Raw genomic sequence first — 15,359 nt, 5'->3', positions numbered from 1 at the left:
CTGCTTTCTTCAACGTCAACTAAAAAAAAATATATAAAAGCATTTTTTATCCGTCAGATAACTGTAGAAAATATCAGGATATGCGAAGAGAGATATCGTGTTATCGAAATTAAAAAACAATGCGTCATTAATGTGCAGAGAAACGATCTATTGCTTTGCTGTAAATGAGATTTTGTGAGAAAATCGACATTTCAATTTTTGGAAAAAAAATATTTTATTAAAGAATCTTTGTTTTGTGATTTTATGTGAGAATAATTGACTCGTAATTCCGGTTTGATTTTGATCCTTTGTTATATTACAACAGGTCAATTGGAGATTAGAAAATTGTGAGTAAAGGAGTACGAGGTAAATGGTAAACTAGTTTCGTAAACAACAAATTAACGTGGATGCATAGTAACGTCATTACGTTCGATGCCCATTAATTAGGCAGAGGAAATAAAAGTGCTCGCCGTTGTTCTATTTCATAATTTCAGCTTTAATTTCTTGATATTTTTCGTAGTATGAGTACATTGTTGTGATGATTCTCTTCCTCTTTAGTATTAGTAGCTTCCGGGAACCATTTGCATCCAATCGTTTGAAAAGTTCGCAATGTAACATAAGATACTAAATTTTCTTTTCCAGTTTAAAAAAGCAATGTAAACGATTATAGGATCGTTCTATTTTTCTTCGTCTTAAACAAAGATCGGCGCGGAAAACGCCATAATAACAATCATAGCTATTCACCCAATATGCTAAAAAAAACGTAAGCAACCGGCTGATCTTGTTACCGTTCTTAATTAAATAAATGTACAAAACATACCGCCCCACTTTTACATGCAGATATATACTCCGCCTATTCTTTTTTTTTTTTTGCTTCCTTCGTTATAATTACATTTTATTATTCTTGTTCGTATTTATAATTGCGTGTCTCTCACGGATGATTGCGCAAAATAAAATTTATAATAAATCGATGTTGCAATTGTGTATACAACAGCTCCAGCAATATTAATCGAATTACAATATTTAAATAGGTATTTAAATATGATGCGCGGACTTGAGGTTACAATTTATCAAGGTATGCGTTCAAATCTGGGAGACCCTCCTTCAATCCCTTCCTCTTACGTGTATCCTGCAAATAATACAAATTTTCATCAATACGTTGATTTGATTAGAACTGTGATAAGCAACTAGTTATCTCCATAAAATTTTGTTTATGCGAAAAAAATTGTACGTTTCCCTATTCAGGCAAACCAGAATAGACTACTGGAATACCGAAACTGAAAAACGTTTTCTTTCCCACGAGATTAAAAATAGCGGCGCACTGAATCATCGCCGCCATCAGTCATGCACGTGGTGAGACATTGGGGGAATCGCTTAGCGATAAAGCAATCGTCTGTTTGACGAAAGACCCGTATTTTGTCTTAATATCCATTAAAATAGAAAAAAAAAGAAGATATGAGATAATACACGTACCTGCACGACTTGGTAAGGTCGAGTGGTGAGTTCCATCGGGTCACCTGGCAGAATCTGCCAGTGATCGAACACGCACTGTGGGAAAGCCTGACCACCGGTGTTGGAGCGCAGATCGGCAGTGAAGCCGAAGGATTCGTTTACGGGAAGGTACGCTTTAACTACGAACATGGGAGTACCCGCCACCTGTTGTTCTTCGAACACGTGACCTCTCCTACGATTCAGCACGCCGTAGATACCACCGACCGCTACCTCTGGGCACTGCGAAAAGACAATTTCGATATTTAGCTGTCCTGTCGGTTTTCTAATGCGATTCGTGTGTGAAGTCGACGGTGCACGTCGCAATACTTTACCTGAATTTCGCATAAGTAAACGGGTTCCATGAGACGGGGTGAGGCAGTGAGAAGACAGGCATAAAGGCAACGTCTTGTGGTAGGGATAATTTGACCACCACCTCTGTGGATCGCGTCGGCGTGTAATGTTACATCGTGTATGTTGAACCGTACACCTCTCAAATTCTCCTCCGAAAGAACGCCCTGTAGCAATGTGAAAGTGAATTATCGCGTGAACGTTAATAATCCGTGCGCTTGCGAGCCAAGGCAGACATTTTCCTACCTCTTTCGTGGCCCATTGGAATCCAGCTACCACAGAGTCCTTAATTTCGTTGAGATACTGTACACCCTTAGTGCAGTCGACCAGTATATTGGGTCCGCTGCCGTCAGGTCCGAAGCACCAGATTTTCCTCGCCTCCGTCACGTCATAATCGTATTTCTCGTTCAAGTAACGAGCGCGCACTTTGAAGTCATCGCGCGGATTAACGTCACCCTGCAAGTATCGAGAGATTAAAAATTTACCTTTGGATCAAAGCGTCAAACTGATTCGATTACTGCTGTGCTACCATCTTTCTCATTTGAATATCACATTTTATTTCGATTTTATTGAAGGTACTGCGATACTGATTAAATTTCTGCAGAAAAAGAAATGAAACTTACACTGTCAATGTCCTCAGCGAGACCATCTGGCATCGGACAAGCCATCATGAACAAACGATTGTGCTTGTTCGGGGATTTCGACAAACACATTTGATTCGACTGTTCGGAGATCGTTTCTCTGTACGATACGACGGGATCGGACTTCTTGATCGGGATGCATGCGTGATCCTCCTCTAGATCCTTCAGACAAATCTCGAGATGCAACTCACCGGCACCGGCGATAATGTGCTCGCCGGATTCTTCGATGATGCACTGTACCATAGGATCGGATTTCGCCAAACGTTTAAGACCTGTTGAATTGTGCATAATTAAATCATTAACGCGCGAACGTGATATCAAATAATATTTAATATTTATCGATATATCGTCAGATGGAAAAATTTAAATCATGGATCTTCATAACCCAATGCTCATATAAGTCTCATCATATAAAATCAGTGTCTCGATTTTGTACGAGGCTGATTGAAGATTGTTAGTAAAGTAGTACGAGATAATCTAATTTAATATTTCAAAAATCACAGATTTCCAACAAAAGTTAATTATACTTTGAGTCTAAAAATTAATCAAATATAAATTAAGCTGGGAAGCTTACACACCTTCGACCAATTTTGGCAAATCAGCAGGATTCTTCGGCTCGACCGCGACACGTACGACAGGCGATACGGAGAACTTCATAACTTTCATGTTGTGCGCGTCCTTGAACGTTGTGATGGTACCGGTCTTAACCAAGAACTGATCGACGCCGACAAGACCGCAAATATTACCTGCGCAAATGAGTCATTGGTTATAACACGTGGATGCACAGCTAGATAACCCTAAATTTTATTTAGCTGCATCAGCTGGCCGTTCTAATCTGTCTATCACGATAAGTCAGAACAGGTCTGTGTAGAACAATCATCATTTTTGGAAATAAATCAAGCACCGCAACAATCTTGAGATATATATATGTATACTAACCAGAAGGCACATCTTCGATAGCTTCGACGTAACGACCCATCATCAGAATAGTACGCTGGATAGCTTTCTCATAGAGATCTTCTTTCTTGCCCGGTTGGAAGTTGGGTCCCATGATGCGGGCCTTCATGCCGGTACACACTTTGCCTGAGAACACTCGGCCGAAAGCGTAGAAACGTCCCTTGTCCGATGTCGGTACCATTTTCGAGACGTACATCATCAGTGGTCCATTTGGATCGCAGTTCTGCAAAGAATGACTTAATTAATGAAAGCGGACTCTCTCAATCAATAATCTATTATAATTCTTCTCGGGTCAGTATTTCTCTTTTCCTTCATTACGCGTCACAGTTCGGCACAGGTCTGTGAAATATATTCATCATGTGTTCGTGTCAAATATCCGAGCGACTCGGGCACGTATCACGAACCTTAATTCCAACAGCAGCCTCGTCATCAAGCGGCCCTTCGTACAGCATCTCCATACGGTATTTTTGAGCAGTTACAGGAGACGGCAGGTGAATGGCAATCATCTGAAGAAGAGCCTCTCCGGCAGGTAACCATGTTCTCATAACAACCTGGAAAAAATCACGCGACGCAATGAAAAAAATATCCCAAAGAAAGTAAACCCGCATGCGGACATCGAATGTCCCTCAGATACAGATTTAGCACTCCCTCATTATAAGTCGGAAGAGGTGTCAGAAAAAAAAAGCTATGAAACTATCATCATGAAGCGCATTTACATTCAATATGTATCTGTACAACGATCGAAAGAAGTCTACCTTCAACAGAGCTTTCCCATCCTTGTCCTTATCTTCGGGTTTCAGCACAATATCCAGCTTCTTCAGAAGATTATCTGCTTCCTCCTTCTTGTAATTCATAATACTATCGAATATCTAGAAATAATTTTTATTTGTTATCAACGTTTTTTTACGGCGATAACACAGACACAGATTATCTTTCGAGATTGCGAAAGCTCACCTTATAAATTGGATCTAAGACGTACATGCAGAAGGATCGTTTGTTATCGGCCTCCTTCTGTTTGCTCCACTTCTTGGTCTTCGGGTTGAAGAAGGACTCGCCCCAGAGTCTGTTCATTAGTTTCACCACGTCAATCTTGAATTTCTCGGCGTACATCTCGGAGAATTGTTTTAGAGTAAAAGCCCAGCCGTGAAGGCCGGAACCGAAACCTACGGATCCTTTGCTGGGATCTACCTATTTTACAAGTATACATTTAAGAATGATCTGCACAAAGATTGTATTTTTTACATTAAGAAATTTTTTCATCTCGCTTACTCGAACTTCGCCCATAGGTCCATCATCGTCAGAGTATGTTGCAATAATAACGTTAACGTTCTCAACGATACGCTGGAAAGTCTGATAAAGATCTTCGCTATCGAGCTGGAGTTCCAACAGTGCGCGGTCCATTTTGTTCATGAATAAAACAGGCTTGATACGCTCAGCGATCGCTTGGCGCAGTACAGTTTCAGTCTGTACGCATACACCTAAAAGGAAATAAGCGAATAATTACAATCACCTTTCTCATTTCAAGAAATTGTTGGTTACTTGTTTCCCGGTACGAATTATGTTACTACAAAATGATGAAATATACTCTGGAAACGGTACAGTAACGTCATTAAAAAGGCAATGTAGCACCCGTATCGTAGCGTGTTAATAACGGACATAAGGATAGAGGTCCACTAACAGCGTTTAGACACAATTGCTTTTCTTTACTCTTCTTCCATTGCACTGTCAACACTGTCAACGTACGCCGATCAGTTTATGCAAACCAAACGGCATACTGCAGAGTAACCCTTGTGTGCTGGAAGACCAATCTCTCCAATCGCGGCAAAAAAAAAAACCTGACCCACACGAAAGAGAAAAACGGAAGAAAATCGTAAAACACATACCGGATACGCAATCAACAACAACAAGGGCTCCATCAGTGACACGGAGGGCAGCTGTGACCTCGCTCGAAAAATCTACGTGTCCGGGTGAATCGATCAGATTAATTAAAAAGCCCTTCTCCTCTTTGTCACGTTGATCAGGATTTTTGATAAAGACTAAATCTTTCTCATCGAGTTCGAAGAACATGGAAATAGCGCTAAAAGGAGAGTAGTAAGCGATATTAATGCATGACGATAATGGATAAATGTAAGATTTTCAGACGGAGAGTAACCGCCAACTTACGTGGATTTAATGGTGATACAACGTTCCTGCTCGTCCTTGCGCGTGTCCGTGAATCGGGTCTCGCCAGCCTTGGCGCCGGCGATAATGCCGGCCTTAGATACAAGGGAGTCGGTCAGAGTTGACTTTCCGTGATCGACGTGCGCGATGACGGACATGTTTCTGATGTTCTTCTTCTTGTCCATCATGGCACGGATCTCGTCTACCGTAAAGTTCACCTGCAACAACAGATTTCCCATTGAAAAAGAATACTTAAATTTTATGGATACACGTTATATAATACGTTACAAATTACAACTGTCACCGTGTAACAGAACCTTATTAACATATTGATCTGCGATTCAAATCTATGTGTGTGTGTGTGTGTGTGTGTGTGTAAATGTATAGACATAAAATATAATCAACGGTCGGCCAGTAATAACTCGGTAATGGTTCGATTCGCTACGTACATAATTTCTCCCACGACTATTGCAACATATTGCAACACTGGGGAGAAACGGATCTTTCACAGATTGGATTTAAAAAAACACTTTCTTTCCACGATGCAATATAAAATATTGAATCACATTTTGATCCTTGCAAAAGCGTGATACCTTTGCAATGGATTTTGACAATGACCATATTGAAACATACACCTTGAACATTCGGCAAGATATCTAGAATTGTCTCAAACTAACACTAGGAATTAGTTGAGATTAGGAAAGAAATTCATTCCACTGTTCTAGGCACAATTGTACTTGTACAGTGTTTCATTTTTCAATACTCAACATATTATAGGATATGTGAATGTATGATACCACAAAAATTATCTCATTGCGACGTTCAACAGAATTTTCTTGCGTGCTTTCTTCGTTCCAATCTGCGTCCCGAGATCATCGTCGCCGAGGAGAGTCCCGAGGGAACAATACCGCCCTGGGAAACACGTTGCCTCGCGCGTTAAAAGGCACGCGAGGCCCACCACGTTGGCGAGCGCAACATCGAAACATATTTCTTCCATTCGGGACACCCCGCGACGACTTCCCGAGGACGCTCGACGGCCGACGCGTTTTCCTGCTCGTAGTTTCCCGATCCCGGGAGCGTCGCGGGACCCCGAGGAAGATTAGCGTTGCCCCGCTGGCCCCCTCACCCCTCCGCTAAATGAGCACGTTGCGTGTCGGAAGCCACGCGAGGCGCACCATGACACGAGGCATATTTCCGCTCGCGGGGAACACGTCGCGGCGATGCCGCGACGGTGAAATCTTTCTCGAGCTAACGCGTCCCCCCCCCCCCCGCCCCGGGTGGACGACCCGTTCCGTCGCGTGGTCGACAGATCCGGATCCGGGTGGGCCCCCGCGAGATCCGGGTCCGGCCCGCGGGATTACGCGCGGACGGAATTGCGCAATCCGGAGTAATCGCGCCGTCGTGGCGAGACGCAGCGCGCGAGAGCGCGTATAGGAAACGCGGGCAGCACGCGGAGGGGAGAGGATGCCACCGCGAGGGCCGAAGCCTCGGCGTGCCCGGGCGGCCGCCGAGGGATATTCCGCGAAAAATATTGGCGGCCGCGCGAGCGCGGCGACACGCGGGCGAGGACCGCCGCGGCGGCGTCGCGACGCGGCTACGTACCATCTTGGATGTTGCCCGATTGCCGACGGCCTGGTTCGAATTATACGTGCACCAACTATGGCGGACTCCCTCGGAAAGAACAAGCTATCCGCCGTGAGCCCGTGCGTCGCCTCTTATGCGTGAAGGGAGCGCCGCGTTGCGGCGGCGCGCGCTCCTGCGCTCGGCGCGCCCCCCCTGCCCCACCCCCTTCACCGCGGGATCGCGATGCGCGTCCAATAGACGTGAAGCTGCGCGCGCATGGCACGCGAGATTTCGAATCCCGTGCGCGGCGCGTGGCCGCCGCGTGTTCTTCCGGTGTTCCCCAATCCGTGCTCAACTTGCCACCAACTTGCGTAGGATTGGCCGGTTGTAGTTTTGGAACGCGACTTTAAATACCACTCGGCACCTGCCGCCATCTGCGGATATCAAATATCTTCGAGAGGTTCGAGAGATCGCACAATTGGTTGTCGCACGGATTTTAAAAATGAGTGGTTTGGATCTTGATGTTGTACTCCCCCCGATAATTCCATTTGCGACACTTCTATTGTCTTCGCGGCTGGAAAAGAATGATAAGATGACGAGAAGTAACAAGATTTACTCCGTAAGTTTTGCTCCTTTGAATTGGACTTTATTTTATAAAACTTTCTCGCTCGAGTCAATTACAAAGACGTTATATCGCTCGACATTGAGTTTTCCCGCTAAGACGCTTTGCTCTTTGTAGCCGAACTCTTTGTACTTTTCATCATTCTCCTTTCTTCGTTGTTTAATTGTATTTCGTTTTAGGTACAAAATTATACGACGCAACATGGCTACAAAAGGAACAGATCCAGGATCGATACCGACGAGACGATCCGTGAACCAGAGTGACGACAACTCCGGGACACGTATACACAATAAGCTGATCATTTATTTGCGTAATTAATTAAACTTAAATTGCGTTATAATTATGCACTGATCTGTAACGTCTAACAACATTCGTGCGTTCACGCGAGGTGCACGTCGGGTGCCGTGTGTTGGATTATCCCTCACTTTTACAGTCCGGAACGTTTACTCGAAATAGAAAAATCGCTAATCGCGAATTACATAATCAATATATGCCATCGGTAATTAATAAAGTTAATCTACATAGAAGCGAGTTTTAAGTAAAAAATTGCGAACGCTGCATATGAACGCTACCTATATGTTACACAATCGGTGTTATTCGATATCCATATAAAAACAAACGGATCACTTCTAGAAAGTATAAGCAATACTTGATTAGTATAATATATTCTGACGACAGGATGATAGAGAACCAATGGACTCATTAACGGCTCCCTTTGCAGCTTTTCTCGTGAATGTTCACACGATCGGGATTAAAGGTCCTTCCGCAACGCTTGCAGGGCACCAGCTGGCTCAGATGCGTCATCCAGTTGGCCTCCACCGTCGCCGTCTGGTCGACCACCACGCTTCCCGTTTGAGGATCCTCTGCGAACATTGAAGTCATTGCCGTCTGTATCGTACCTTGAAAAGCGTAGGGGAAGGTTTAAGAGCCTGTGGTTCTTAATCGGTTCTTAAATCGGTTTGTATACAATTTGCTTGTCTCGTTTTAAATCGATAATCTCGCCACTACTTCACTATTAAAGCAGCTCCAGAATTTAAATTTAAGATTCGCCGTTAATTCTATAAGTTCACGGCAATGTTTGGATTTAAATTCTTTTACTGCGTTTTTAGTCCTATGGCTATGTTCCAAAATTCACTGCCAGTACTGGAAATCTATAGTACACGTAACGTGTACTATAGATTTTCAGCGCTGGCAGTGAATTTTGGAGCGCAGCCTATGTAAATCGTGAGTGACAAAAGATTTTCGTCGCGTTCTGTCAAGCAATTATCGATCTGTAGGCGGCACTCCCGATCGAGAATACATCTGCGACGCATGTATAATTAATCAAGACTACACCCACTTCCATTCTATGGCAGAACACGATGAACATTATGAATTCATATATTATGCATCAGCGTGTAATCGCTTCGGCCCAATTGATTCACTTCGTAGTACTCTTGACCGTGATTCAGAGTGAACTTCAAGGTGAGAGACAGGAATAGGCGCGAAAAGGGCAAATGTGTATTGCATATCAAAGAGACATGCATGAGCTCCGAAAAAAATCAATTCTGAGCAGTATGCATTAGGTACTTTTTGAGATTGTTTTTGCGCTCGGCAAAAGAAAAGCGCGGAGAAAAGAAGTAAAATTTGTCAAATTTAAAAGATAGAAATTGCAATATGATTAAATATTTAATAATAACTTTAATGTCCATTTCTACCAATGTAGATTAATTTTAATCTCTGTTTAACTTACTTTTTATTATCTTTTTCTAACTCTTATGTTTATTTCTACCAACGTAGATTAACTTTAATCTCGATTTAATTTACTTTTTATCTTCTTCTAATTTACAGAACTAACAATAAGAAAAGATAAAAAGTAAGTTAAACCGAGATTAAAATTAACTTGCATTGGTAGAAATGGACGTAACATAACTTTAGCATATTAAACACTTTAACTAACATATTGAACTTTTCTTCCAAGTATATTGTTAATGTTTCCGATATTTTTTTTATTTCCGCGTTACATTTACGCACACACGCGCGTATAAGTATTATGGAAACGAGAACGTTGACTTACGTATGTATATAATGTCGGGTTTTTCCGGCTCCTTTCTTCTTCGAGCCGGCGACAGCTTGTCATTCTCGGCATGCCACTTCTTCAAGCACTGGGGCTCGTGAATGGCGATACTGGAGGATCCGAAATCTCGGCCACAAATATAACACGTAACTGTTTTCTTTTGCGACAAATCCTAAAATCAAGCAGTTTACACGCGTCTCCTTATTTCTCTTGCTATCAGCCAAAAGTTTGAAGAACGCTACCCTTATTCTTTTATTCTAGTCGTTATAGCAAACTACTTTGTCTCACATATGACAATCCGATGTAAAAGTGCTTTATTTCGCACATAACAAAGAGAACGTTTGTAGAAACGTTTATAGAACGGTTATAGAAATTCAGAACTTTTGTTGTAAATGTCACGGAATATTAAAAAGGCTGGCTGCAAAGGGGAAACATTTATTCGCACAAAAATTATATAGTAACACGAGTTCAGAAATTAAAGCGTGTATGTTTTCCGTATCCTTTAGAACTCACCGGATACGTCGACGATTTTTCCTGTCCACTATCGGCTGATTTATGTTTGTAGAGGGCTTGATCTTCCTCCTGACTCTGCGCTTGCCATCGCCTGTTGCACTGAGGCTCGTGAATCTTGATGCTCCTGGTACCGAATTTTCGACCGCAAACGCGACAGGGAACAGTAGGCGGCCCATTACGCGCGATTGCTGTCGTGGCCAGTCGTTCGTTATTCTAGAAGAACAGACGAACAGACGTGGAAAAAATATAATGCCAAAGGGACTGAATGAGTTTAATACCTTTGGCGTGGCTTTACAGCTTCTCTCGTGGACCGGCAATCGTTCCGGCAAAAACGTCCTTCCACACTTTGCACACGGAACTAATTGCTCCTAAAAGAAAATCCAGGTTCTATTTTTATTTAACTACAGAGAAAATAAAATGTATATTTGCATTTAATTATATCAAGAGAATCGTATGTTTTATACAGAAATATATTAACAAGTTAATTATCGCACTGATAAGGACAGTGATTTAATTAATAATTAATTGCAAAGTGGCCTGAGAAAGATTATTTGTTTAAAAAAAGTCTTTATCCAGGCCATCTCTGAATCAGTGTTTGCTCATGTGTAAATGTTGAAATCGCTGGTAATCACAGAGTATTAAAATCACCAATCTATCATTCGGTATATGACGAACGATTCTGACTTTTTACGCAAATGGTAGTTCATCGTCGGAGACCCTCCCTACACAACGCGCAGTCTTCATTTGATATGCGCTCGTGCGAGTCGTATGCATATGAGATGTTAAAGAGCAGTCTTTAATATTCGACGTTGGAATCACGCACTCGTGAAAAACACGAAATCCTCGTAGACTGCGCACACGACACGTATTCTTATTGAAACTTATAACTCGATTCTAGATAAACTCGCGAGGAATTTTTCAAAATGTAAATTCGGATTTATTAATTTTCTTTCTCCAATTTCGAGACTAAGACAGCCAATTTTACAGAAGCGAATTCTTTTCGTGTTTGATTCACCAGGTACATCTTTCCGGGCGCTCCTAGAGCCCCACATGTGCATCCTATAATTGATTCTTGCATCATCGACAAAAGGATTGCATCGTCGTCCGACAAAATTAACGAAGCGCAAAACAGCAATGTTCGCTCAAGTGGAAACGACGCATTTCGTACGAACGACTACTGTTTCGTGATATATCGTTAACGCGGCAATGTTAATTAAAATTGCAACGAAAGATCTACCTGACTTTGCTCCCATGCGGCTGCGTTCCAATCGTTGTGCTCGATGCTAACCGCGGGTCTTTGCGGCCTGGGTCGTCTTTGAGACGGAGGCAGCATGTTATTCTCGCGTTCCCATTTCTGTAATAAAGATGCTCGCTTGAGTAAACATATCAATGATATACCTAGTACAGAATTATTATAAATAAGAAACAGATCAGATAATTTTATCGTTATTTAAAAATTCTTGAAGAACTCTCTTTTCTGATAAGAACTTTCCGACAAATTTGTACGCGACTTCTTTTGATATACAACATGCAACTATTGTATCGATTTTATATTGCAACACATTACTGCAGTGGTATGCAACTTTAATTTGCTGTAATGTCTGTCGATTGAAAATATGTACACTATTCATATATAGCTAAGGATGACGGCGTGCAAATGGGAATTTTACTTATCGATCGCGAAAATCGCGATGTGAAAAGCGAGATGATAAGAATCGGGTAGCGTCACGTTCGGCGCTAGGCTTGCGCGAGCAAACGCGGGATATAGAGTATTTCATTAAATAATCCATCGTTACGGGAAAAAAACGCGGTCGCTCGAAGACACCCCGTATAAAGCGTACAAATTGCCGCAACCGATCGCTGCCTCTCAACCAGCTATAGCTCTCAACTATATGACACATCGGTTACACGCGAATGCATTCTGATATCGAGCTTAATGGTGCATGCAATGCGACGTTATACCACCATCGATCTTGGCGGAAGGGCCTTGACTTATTACATGCGCGCTACTGTTGCAGAGTTATTATATTATAAACCTTCTGTTGCTTCCGCGACGAAATGGGGAGGGGAATTTATCGGTTACTCCACGACCTCTCTCTTCAAAATGCCAGTTGCATGCCACCCTAATTTTAGGCTTCAATCTATTTTTAGGCGCGTACAAGTGATTCAAAGTAGAAGATGGATCGTGCTATGTCAGCGGTAATTATATTAATTATTATGTTTTAGGGCTTTAGGGCGTCACGACAATGTCGTGGCCACCTTTACCTCCATGCACTTAGGCTCGTGTATGGGATAACTGGCGGTGCCGAATTCCCGGCTGCATACGTAGCACGTGATGGTTTTGCGCCCTCGCTTCATCCGCGCGGACGACGATCTGTCTTGCTGATCCGGATCCTGAGAGGGATGATCCTGAGGGACGACCGGACTCGTCTTTGTCTCGACGTCATCTAATTTATTCTTGTTCCGGTCGCTACGGAAGTTTAACGCTACCGGCTTCTGGATGGACTTTGGTACCGGTGGCGGTGGCACAACGGGTTTCGGTTTCGTCGTCGTCGCTGGGATATCCTTGATTTTCTGACTGCCCTTCGGGTGACTGTGGAATCTCTCCGGCTGATCCGGACGTCCGCAGGTCTTGCAAGGCTCCGGGGCAAGGCTTTTCGCCGACGTGGCGGTAAATATTTCCAGGTCACTCGATAAACCGGGTCTCGAATTCTTCTTCTTCACCGTCGATAGCACTTTAGGAGGACTGTTTCTAATTACATGAATTTAGAATATGTAAGTATAAAACAGTTGTTTGAAAATGAGCGGAATAAGTAATCATGATCCTTAAATGATGCTGTAATTACTTTTCAAATATAAAATGCAAGACTTTCAGAATTTAAAATAAATCTTCTAACTAGGTATAAACATTTGATATTTTTTAAATAATTTAAAGAAGAATATTATTAACTCAATTAATCCGCGATTACAATTTAAATACTACTTACTTATTATTGTTATCATCGAGCCTTTTCATGTCGGAGTTTCGTTTGATGGACGCATGCTCCTGCATCGCGGTGGCGGCGGGCGACGTGGTCTTCTGACTTCCAGCGGGCGATCGCGATCCGTCGATCTCCTCCATTTGGCCCTTTGCGACCCGCGGCTCGTAAATCTGCTCGATGCTCCGTCGCTTACGACGCACTGGAACGTCGTGAGACAACCAGGTGGTGGTCGTCGCGACGTTGACGGCGGCGCTCTGGCGTCGTCGTGTTGCCGACGGCGGCGACGGCAACAGCAATGAGAGGGACGACGATGACGACGACGATGTCGTGCCCCCACTGACCGGCTTGCCGTTCGTGGACAACCGATGGAAACGCGTCATCGAGTCGCTGAGCAATTCCTTACTGAGCAACGACATGTCGAGCTTATCCACTAGCGCGGGGTCCAGCACACTCGGCCTCGCGAGATTCGCCGTCTTCGGCCTCTCCGGCTCGTCCCCGCAGAAAATCTGCACGCGCTTCACCTTTGGCGGCCAGGTGCCGGTGTGCGTCGCATTTTTCGTCGCTGCCTTTTTGCCGTCTGTTGTCTTGGTCGCCCCTATTTAGACGAAGACGATCTGTCGTTGATAGGAAGCGTCGACGCGAACGTAGATTAGTTAACCCGTTGAAAGCCACATAATAGTTACAAGAAATTTCAATACACACTTTTTGATTTTTTAAATACCTCAGATTAATATTGTGATTATCAGATAGTTAATAATTAAGATCTGGAAACTGAAAGTAATTATTGAAGAATACCAGGGATAGGTATTGAAGATTTAAAAGAAGACCAATTATTACAATCATTTTTATTCGCGATAAGATTTTATTCCAAAAATGTGATAGCTTTCAACGGGTTACCATGTCGTTATCACACATTTCGAAAATGATCAGCCACAAGAAGAGAAATCGGTGACTAATTGTTTTTAAATCGATATAATTAATGTTCCGTTTCAGGATTAAATTAGAAAGAAAATCTTTGGCACGGTGAAATATTAATAAGCATTACCTTTCGAAATATCCAAGTCATCCTTTATTATGAGGAACGTTTTCTGTGACAGAAACTCGCACGGTCCTCTCTTCCACTTCATGGTGATTTTATCGATATCGTGATCCTCACAAATCACGGATACAAAAGTTCGCGAGCTGCTCTTATCGCGATACGAGCATTATCGTATTTTTCGCCGACGATAGATTTTCTTCCGCGAACGCATCCGTTCACTCCGACGCTTTTTACATCGATACCAGACGAAAACGATTAAAGAGTCAAACTTCAAACTTCAAAGTTCAGCGCTTCAATTTCATTGTTTAGAAGTAAAAACTTCGTTCTGTAATTTGCCGTATCAGCGACGTCTCGGAGAGCTTTCGTGCCGGAAAGGGAACGTTTCTCGACGCCTACTAAATTTCGCTTTACGCTTCCCACACATACACGAACGGTCGTCGATTTTCTTCGAATACGAGTTATCCGATTGACGTCACGAACGTGTAGCGTTTTTCCCGTCCGATGAACAGGTGGTAGGTATCCGTACGATGCCTATGTTACGATCCAAATGAGTGGCACGGGAAATCTGATTAATTATAATTATAATATGAAAGGGATCAGACAGCGCCGAGATAATTTACACCGTCCGAAATAAAAATACGGGAGCGTCCGCTATCCTTTGTTTTTAGAAAATCGCACGTGCAAATGCAAACACGAACACGTAGATAACGGGCCGCGGTCGTCGGTACGCAGTCCACGCGATCATTTATTTTTAATTGTGCGTGAGCGCGAGCGGAAGCGAGGTTCCCGACGACGCGCAGCTCCTTGCCATCGAATTACGCGGCGTACTGCGAGCTCGGCTTCACCTTGCCATTAGCCCCGCTTTTACCTTTCTACATGTATGGGTGTGCGGTCGACTGTGTGACAGTACACAGGTGGCAGAGGAAAAATCGATCCAACGACCGCCGTTTAAAACCGCTGACTATACCGCGCCCGGCGTGTACTGCGTGTTCTCCTCATCGCGCGGAAG

General features: G+C 43.1%; 2 protein-coding genes across 4 annotated transcripts; both read right to left on the bottom strand.

Moving 5' to 3' along the window:
* Nucleotides 1-451: 451 nt before the first annotated feature.
* Nucleotides 452-7,334, bottom strand: Eef2 (eukaryotic translation elongation factor 2). Its single transcript, XM_071700455.1, has 14 exons — nt 7,179-7,334; nt 5,580-5,794; nt 5,300-5,493; nt 4,686-4,894; nt 4,371-4,604; nt 4,172-4,285; nt 3,821-3,967; nt 3,399-3,639; nt 3,038-3,205; nt 2,442-2,731; nt 2,065-2,274; nt 1,803-1,985; nt 1,453-1,710; nt 452-1,108 (listed from the first exon to the last, which is right to left on the bottom strand). Exons 1-14 carry the CDS (start codon nt 7,179-7,181, stop codon nt 1,040-1,042), a joined length of 2,535 nt encoding a protein of 844 aa, XP_071556556.1. The 5' UTR covers nt 7,182-7,334; the 3' UTR covers nt 452-1,039.
* A 425-nt stretch (nt 7,335-7,759) lies between these two features.
* LOC139769404 (uncharacterized) lies at nt 7,760-15,280 on the bottom strand. 3 transcript variants are annotated; one of them, XM_071700441.1, is made up of 8 exons: nt 14,357-15,271; nt 13,318-13,906; nt 12,596-13,082; nt 11,568-11,684; nt 10,609-10,698; nt 10,331-10,543; nt 9,818-9,989; nt 7,760-8,660 (listed from the first exon to the last, which is right to left on the bottom strand). In XM_071700441.1, exons 1-8 carry the CDS (start codon nt 14,436-14,438, stop codon nt 8,464-8,466), a joined length of 1,947 nt encoding a protein of 648 aa, XP_071556542.1. In that variant the 5' UTR covers nt 14,439-15,271; the 3' UTR covers nt 7,760-8,463. The 3 variants fall into 3 exon arrangements, with proteins under 3 accessions (XP_071556542.1, XP_071556543.1, XP_071556544.1); XM_071700442.1 differs by having other exon boundaries at nt 7,760-8,624; nt 14,357-15,258; XM_071700443.1 differs by lacking the exons at nt 7,760-8,660; nt 9,818-9,989 and adding an exon at nt 9,996-10,235 and having other exon boundaries at nt 14,357-15,280.
* Between the last annotated feature and the right edge of the window lie 79 nt (nt 15,281-15,359).

This window comes from Temnothorax nylanderi, unplaced genomic scaffold, assembly GCF_030848795.1.
Source record: "Temnothorax nylanderi isolate EJ_2023f unplaced genomic scaffold, tnyl_v1.0 TNYL_tig0022_pilon, whole genome shotgun sequence".
NCBI lineage: Eukaryota > Metazoa > Arthropoda > Insecta > Hymenoptera > Formicidae > Temnothorax > Temnothorax nylanderi.
The sequence above is the reverse complement of the archived record's forward strand: the minus strand, read 5'-3'. Positions and strand labels throughout refer to the sequence as shown.

What these genes read in the sequence shown, in the direction of transcription:
- Eef2 (XM_071700455.1), bottom strand. An exon ending in AGGCTGCTGTTGGAATTAAG is followed by an intron (nt 3,640 to 3,820) that starts GTTCGTGATACG and finishes CATTCTTTGCAG; the next exon opens with AACTGCGATCCAAATGGACC. An exon ending in GACCTTACCAAGTCGTGCAG is followed by an intron (nt 1,109 to 1,452) that starts GTACGTGTATTA and finishes TATTATTTGCAG; the next exon opens with GATACACGTAAGAGGAAGGG.
- LOC139769404 (XM_071700441.1), bottom strand. Translation starts at nt 14,438, where the DNA reads ATGAAGTGGAAGAGAGGACCGTGCGAGTTTCTGTCACAGAAAACGTTC. An exon ending in GCTGTAAAGCCACGCCAAAG is followed by an intron (nt 10,544 to 10,608) that starts GTATTAAACTCA and finishes CTGTTCTTCTAG; the next exon opens with AATAACGAACGACTGGCCAC. An exon ending in ACCCGACATTATATACATAC is followed by an intron (nt 8,661 to 9,817) that starts GTAAGTCAACGT and finishes ACGCTTTTCAAG; the next exon opens with GTACGATACAGACGGCAATG.